General features: G+C 42.9%; 1 protein-coding gene across 1 annotated transcript in view; it reads left to right on the forward strand.

Moving 5' to 3' along the window:
- The window catches only part of Dcdc1 (doublecortin domain containing 1), a 305,860-nt gene that overhangs the window by 129,783 nt on the left and 168,377 nt on the right, over positions 1–7,700 (forward strand). Inside the window, 1 exon segment of the mRNA XM_005364457.2 lies at positions 3,145–3,205. Coding sequence (XP_005364514.2) covers positions 3,145–3,205 — 61 coding nt within the window.

A 7,700-nucleotide genomic window follows, 5' to 3' on the forward strand; every position in this document is an offset into this window, starting at 1 on the left:
AGTCAAGTGTCCAGTCTGTGGGAGAGGATAGCTCCTCCTCTGCTCTAGTCAAGTGTCCAGTGTGTACTGTCTGGAGGCTACACTATTAATATCATGATGGTAATTTTAGTTTTAGGCCCTCATAAATCAGACTCAAATAAGAAAACTTCTTGCTTGCCTTACTAACCTTTAATGAGTTATTTCCCAGGCATCTCTAGACTAACAGTGCCCCTCAGCATGTCCATCACCTACCCGAGGCTAAGCTGAGCAGCAGTTAAGTTAGCTTTATGCTTAAAACTAGAATTCTTGTTCAGGGAGAATCTGCCTTGCAAATGAGTTCGTTAACATCTTTATGTAGGCATTAAGATGCTTTATGTTTTCTCCCATTTGTGCCCCCTCTTGTCCACTTAATTTCATTTTATAGGGCTGGGACACAGCTTGGTCTGCTAGGACACTTGTCTGGCGTGGATGAAGATCCCTAGCTCAGTCCCTAGCCCCTCAATACTGAAGAAACGGAAACAGCCCTTCTCTCTAGTAGTCTCAACTTTCCTCGGTTCAACCCGCTTTTCTAGAACAAACCTGTGACCAGCCTCTCCAAGCCCTGCTCTGTAGCTGTGGTTTCCACCTCAGTCCGCCTTTTACGATATCTTTGTATCGGAAAGCCAACTATTTCTTGGCTGTATAGACATCCCTCCTGATATGTGAGGATTCTTTTCAACATGAACAGTTTTCCAGTGTTCCACAGACACCAGCTGGCCGTGAAGCCATGCCGTTCCGATTGCACGCTGACCTGGAATTGTCGTAGTGACTGTTACTGTAGCTTCCACAGGGTAAGGTCTCACTACCAACTTTAGGTACCAGGAGTCCAGATCCAGTAATTGTGAAACTGGCTTCCAGAATTTGTGGAAACACTTGACGTTTGCTCGTTTATATGAACGATACACAAAGGCAGCAGGTGGTCAGAGGTACCTGAACAACGGCTGGTGTGGAACCCTGTATATGACCTCCGGACTCACGGGTAATGCCCACAAACCCCCCCAAATCATGGAAGCATGTTTGATTGGGAACATGATTTCCAGTATTGTCTTTCCCTTCCCAGAAGTTGGGGCTGAAGAGAAAATTCTAAACTTGCATCATGACTCAATGTTTCTAAACTGGTGACACACAGTCATCCCAGAACCCAGCAAGACCGGCTTCATCAGAACCAAAGCTGTTCAGGCACTGAGGAGGTTCTGAGACATTTAAGGAATTCTGCATCCAAAGCCTGAGGCAGAAACAATATATTTTGTATTCTTTCACAATTGTAAACACTGTGTCTTCTTTCCTTACTTCTGGCATCATTCCAGTTCAGTGTTTCCAAAGTCTGCCCCAGAGACCAAGTTCCTCTAGAATTCCCGGAATTCTTCTACCTAAACGGGATAGACTCCATGTGGATGCAGTTTTCTGGGATTCAGAGTCAGGACCTTGAGCACCAAACCTTGGAGAACAGGGCCTGGAAACGCACATTGCTGGCAAGCACTCTTCACTTCTGGCTTCTGTGCTCTTCGCTGGGGCTGGAGGACTTCTGCACTAAACTGATTTTGCTTTAGAATGAACTTTCAAACACAAGTAGCTCCGGATCCCTCATATTCTCAACCTCTGGTGGTGCTGTCAAAACTCAGAGGCAGCAGAAGTCCTGTTTAACATCCTGTTACACTTAATTGAATTCATTTTGTCTTACTGTTGTAAAGTTTCTTAATATTAATGAATACATGATTAGTTAATTAGGCACGATTAGCTTCATTACACTTCAGGTTTTTTTTTCTTGTTCAGATTTAGTTCAGAATATATGATGTACCTTAACAAAATTCCCCAGCCATCTCAGAGAAGCTGCCTGAGGCTCCTGGATAGTGTCTCTCATGATACTGTTTTCTTCACCAGCGTCTTCATCTTTAAACACAGCCAAGCCATTCTTCTTTCCTCTCAGGAAGGTTTATTTTCTGGGGAGGGGTAGAAATTCCTACATTTTTAATTCTCTTCCTTTCATTCCTCCCTTCCTCCTTCTTTCCCTCCCTTCCTCCCTCCCTCGTTTATATAAACGGTACACAAAGGCAGCAGGTAGTCAGAGGTACCTCCCTCCCTCCCTCCCTCCTTTCTTTCTTTCCTTCTTTTCTTCCTGTGAGGATGTTTTCTTTTTCATCTTGGCCTGTTGGCCACCAGACTATGTGGACAAGGGGCAGAAGTGACAACAGAGAGCTTTGCAATACCAGTGAGCACAACAGAGCTAGGCCTCGGGAGCAGCACCTTCAGTGAATCACCTCAACTGTATTCCAGAGTATAGGGAATATATAGGGCTGGGAATGGTACCCTGGGAACCACCTAACTTGCGTTAAGCAGCATGCTCTCTTATCATAAGGCTCCCAGTACAAGTTTCCATTTCTTCTGTGGAAGCGCAGTCCTATTGTGAAGTTCCTAGCACAATGTCTAATTACCACATGTGGGCAGCAGGGGGAAGGTTTCTGCAGGGAACTGGATCCAGGGTCATATTAGAGATAAGTCAGGCATCCAGGCCTAGAGACAGCCTCCAAAAAGATCAGGTAGAGAACAGTGTATCTTCCACCAGGGAGGCGATATGAGGGAGTAGTGTGGGCCTTGTCCATGTTGCCAAGCTTGGAGAGAGCTGCCAAGCCATAGTAGACTGCCACCTCCAACCATCAAGGCCTCCCAATACTGTCACTCCCCTCACCCCTTTCTCCTTCTTTATTGAGTTCTTAAGCATCCAGCCTTCCTGCCCCGGGGATTGTGGACATGGGTCGCAGTGTCAGCCTCTATAATACTTTGCTGACTATATTTAATCTTTAAAACTCCTAGTCAATGTTGTTGTTGAAAATACACACATTGCACACGTATGCACACACACACACACACACACCACATCATACATACACACCATATCTCACACACATGCACACCACATCTCTCTCTCTCTCACACACACACACACACACACACACACACACACACACCATACCACAGTGCTTTGGGTACCACAACACTGCAGTAGTAGGGTGAGACAGTTCTATTACCAAATTATATGAAAAAAAGTGACCATTTCAATAAATCCCAGTAGTATTTCTATGTGGAGCAAAAGCAAGAGCAGTTTGTAAATTCTGTTTTCATTTGCAGACGCGAAGGAGATGAGTCCCAGAAGAGGACGTTCGGAACAGATGGCTGTATTCATTCTGAGGTAGAGCCTTTCGTTTCTAAGAAAAGTTGTTTTTGGGTGCATGTAACATAAACTGCTTTTGGAAGAGATTCTTTGTCTGCACAAATGATATTGCTTTTTGCTTTGAAATCGAAGGTTTTTAAGTTAATTTAGTTAAACTAAACTTTTAATTTAATTTAACTCAATGGTTGCCCTGGATCTTGTGTTTAATTTAAAAAAACACATTTTTTTCAAAATGAAAATTAATTTTTCATAATTTATTAGCTGAGAACTTCGGAGTTTGTTCCCTTGCACTTTGAAATAAGATGAGTTTGGTGCCTGCTTGGTTTTTGGACTAAAGAATGTGTTGTCTTTAGTGACGGTGTTTTACCCTCAAGTTCTGTTGGGCAACCAAGTACAATTGTGAGAGTCTCTGTTGTCTGAGGGTCTCTTGGCAACCCCTGACCAACAACTTGAAGAGAGACACCCCATGCCTGTGTCTGGGTTATTTGACAGTCTAAGATTTTTAGGAGCATTATCCCCCATGTGGGGGAATTCCAGTTAAACCACTTTTTAAAATATGGTTTTAGGGCTGGAAAGATGGCTCAGCAGTAAGGAGCATGTGCTGGTCTTGCAGAGGACCTAGGGTCACTCCCCGGCACCCTTATGACAGACACCTTTAATTCCAGCTCCAGACAGACCTAGAACTTCTGCTATACACGAGCACCAGCACTCTTGTGCACACACACACACACACACACACACACACACAGAATTAAAAATAAAATTAAAGAATACATTTGAGGACACTTATAGATTTCCATATTTTTTAACACTCTTAATATTATTTATATTATTTAGTGGTTCCCTGATTGCTTAATACCTTTAAATATACCTATTAGTGGGTCTCGCTTCCCATACCAACAGATAAGGAACAGAACCAAGTTCCAGGGTCTCCTTCAGCTTTTCCCTCTGATCCATGTGCTTGTATGAATGTTCCCCAAAGGTTCATGTACCAATGGCGTACACCCAACTCGATGGACCATTGAGAGGTGATTAGAACACTCGGGCTCTAACTACATTCACTGATGAATAAAATCAGACACACTAGTAGGCAGTGGTAGAAGTGTGGTGGGGAGGGGCCAGGGCCGGATGCACCATGCTTTCCTGGCAAGGTGTGCATGACGCAGGCCTATCCCTCCTCGCATCCGTGCGCCTTCCTGACTGCCACAAATGAATAGCTTTGCTCTCTTCTGCCCTTCAATCACCACTGTCTGCCTCACCACAGGCCCGGAGACGTGGAGCAAAACGAACATGAACATGCACTGAAACGGAGATCCTAAATATATTCTTTTTTTTTTTTTTTTTGGATTTTCGAGACAGGGTTTCTCGTTAGCTTTTGGTTCCTGTCCTGGAACTAGCTCTTGTAGACCAGGCTGGCCTCGAACTCACAGAGATCCGCCTGCCTCTGCCTCCCGAGTGCTGGGATTAAAGGCGTGCGCCTCCACCGCTCGGCTCCCTAAATATATTCTTATTCTTTCCTCAGGTTGTTTCCTGTGTTGTCCCTGCGATGGAAGTCCTTCTAACACTGCTCAAGTACCGCCCCACCTCTGCCCAGGGTGCAGCTTCTGTCCTGGGGGCGTTTGTACCTGGTCCCCACAGGAGATTATCCCCACAAGCAGATGATACATGCTTTCCTACTTAAAACACAAGTTTGTTTTAAGTAGGCTTGGATTATAAACTTTGTTCACAAACACAGTCACTGATTTTTCTCTAATTGTTATAAATTTACAGAGAAAAACTATTAATAAAGCATTTCAGTCTTGGAAACATTTGAAATTTCAGCTAGCTCCCCATTTTGTCACATCTTGGTTATTTCCATATATTTAAAGATAAAATGGAGGATAATTTGGTAATTATTTGCAGCTGGATCATGAATTGTGCTCATGTGTTTTTTTAGGGATGGAATTGCTGCTATAGGATATTATAAACGTATCTTGGCTCCAACACGCATTAGCTGTGTGGCCTTAGGCAAATCACCTAACCTTTCTGAGCTTCACATTCTTCATCTGCAAAGTGGAGATATTAATGCTAGCATTGTGACCATTGTGTGCATTTGGCACAGATCCTGGCTTAGAACAGCTAGTTGGTAATTTGCAGCTAATAATGATAAATGGAAATTTTCAATACATTTATTGCATTTACTTAGATGCTTTTACTTGTGTAACTGTTTTCTCTCTGCAAAAAAAAACTATTTCTTTTCTCGCTTGCAAAAAAGTAATAAGATCACATTTCACCGATATTTGTTCAACTACAGCTAAGTTAGATATTTAATTTTGAACATGCATAGAAAATGTACATTGAGGCATCTAACTCAATGTTGTGATAAGGAGGAGATTCTAGAAGCATAGACATAAAGACAGAATCTGTATAAAGAAGACTGCAGTTGAGTATGAAATTAAAAGCTCCCAAGCTATTAGTAGCTTAAGTGAAAAGTAAATAAGGAAGCTGGGTAAGGTGGCTAATGCCTTTAATATGAGTACTCTGGAGAGAGACAGGTGGACCTCCTTAAGTTCAAGGCCAGCCTAGTCTGCATAGAGAGTTCCAGGGCAGCTAGGGCTACACAGAGAGACCCCACCGCAACAAAACGAAACAGCAAGAGTAAATAGTAAATAAGAAAATATGGGGCAGGACACCCTGACTGCTCTTTGGACTGGAGAGGGAGGGGGAGAAGGGTGGGAGGAGGGGGAGAAGGGTGGGAGGAGGGGGAGGGAAATGGGAGGCTGGGAGGAGGCGGAAACTTGTTTTTTTTCCTTTTCTCAATAATAAAAAAAAAAGAAAATATGGGATAACCTTTGTAACATCAGCATCAGAGACTGAGATAATATATTAATATAGAGTAAGTCTGACATTTCAGCAGGAAAGTTTTAAACCCTTTGACAGATAAAAAGAGCAAGAGGCGTGAAAACAAAACACGTCAGAAGAAAAATTAAAAGAGCCAAGCCAAATAAAGCACCTGGTCTCAGTAAAGAGTCAACAACTGTCAGACAATTCGGTGGGTATTCCTCCCGTTAGAGCGCAGTTGGCAATGAAGGTATGGGGCACACGCTTGCTCACCTCTGATTAGCAGTCATTTTCTACTGCTAATAACTTACCCCGAAGAGCAGAAACTTCAACAGCAAACATCTGTGGTTTCATGGGCTGAGAACCCAAAGTGGCTTCACTGTACTTGTTGTCATCATCATTATCATCATCATCATCATTATCATCATCAAAGTATATTGCCTGAATGTATGTCTGGGGCATATCAGGTTTGTCAAGTGTCCATGGAAGCCAGAAGAGGGTGTTGGGACGGGTGTTATTGATGGTTGTGATCCACCTTGTGGGTGCTGAGAATCAAACCTGGGTCCTCAGGAAACACAGCCAGTGCTCTTACTCACTGATGCATCTCTCCAGCCCTTCAGATGGCAGTTTTAACCCAGATTTTCTCAAGAGAATGGGGCCAATATGTCAACCAAGAGCTTCAGACGTCTGTGACTTAATCCAGATTGGAAAGTCAACTTCTACTGCCCAGAGGTGTTAATCCGTCATAGTGCGACCTCCCTTACGGTGCCGGTGTTAATCCGTCATAGTGCGACCTCCCTTACGGTGCCACCCATAATGTCTGAACTGCTGGACAAGAGAAGAAGAAGCAAGGGGAAAAGAGCAGCGTTGGTGTCTCTGATAAGGTCATTTACCGCTATTGCCAAATTCTTTAGGTCGCAGAGACCTACACTGGCAAATGAGGAAAGGGACTATACAAAGATAGGAATACAAACGGTACACTATTTCTGAGGATATGTTTCGTAACATAATAAAAATTATTTTCTAAAAATCCCCACATTCCTTTAATTCAGACACTGACGTACCCTGAAGGATGTTCATTGTAGCGTTGTTTAGAATAGTGAGAGCTGACACCGACACCGAGTACTAGACTGTACAACACTATGGTTGTCATTAGGAGTGCTGGCAGTTACGTCATAGATCTGCAGGGTAATTTATGATGGGAATGAAGCTGCCCGTGGCATGAGTTGGTACATATGAGGTAAGAGAACGGTATCACTTCGGTGTATTTACATTGTACCACAGAAACATATGTATAGGAAGAGGTCAGGATGAGAACTAGGTCTAAACATGGACGATTGGCTCCGTAATTTTGTCCTTCTGGTTTTCTTTGTCCCTCACACTGAAAGCACTGCAGTCTCTTGTGACTGTGATATTTTCCTGTGGAGCCAACAAAGAACAATCTCCTCTGTTGCTCAACATGCTCTCCTTAGCTGGTGTTGTGATCATGTGTAACACAGTAAGAGCTTGTGTAATAAAAAAAAAACCAACATAATACAATAGGTGTAATATAAATCTTAAAATAACATCTAAAAACTTTTAAATCTTAAGCTTTCTTGCTAATGTTTTAGGTGAATTTGGAGATTTAAGAGTGTATTTCCAAGACTGTGAGAACGTGGGCTACAGAAATTAACTGTTTTTGTAAAAAAAAAAA

The sequence above is a fragment of the Microtus ochrogaster genome (assembly GCF_000317375.1).
Source record: "Microtus ochrogaster isolate Prairie Vole_2 chromosome 14 unlocalized genomic scaffold, MicOch1.0 chr14_random_1, whole genome shotgun sequence".
In the NCBI taxonomy this organism is placed as follows: domain Eukaryota; kingdom Metazoa; phylum Chordata; class Mammalia; order Rodentia; family Cricetidae; genus Microtus; species Microtus ochrogaster.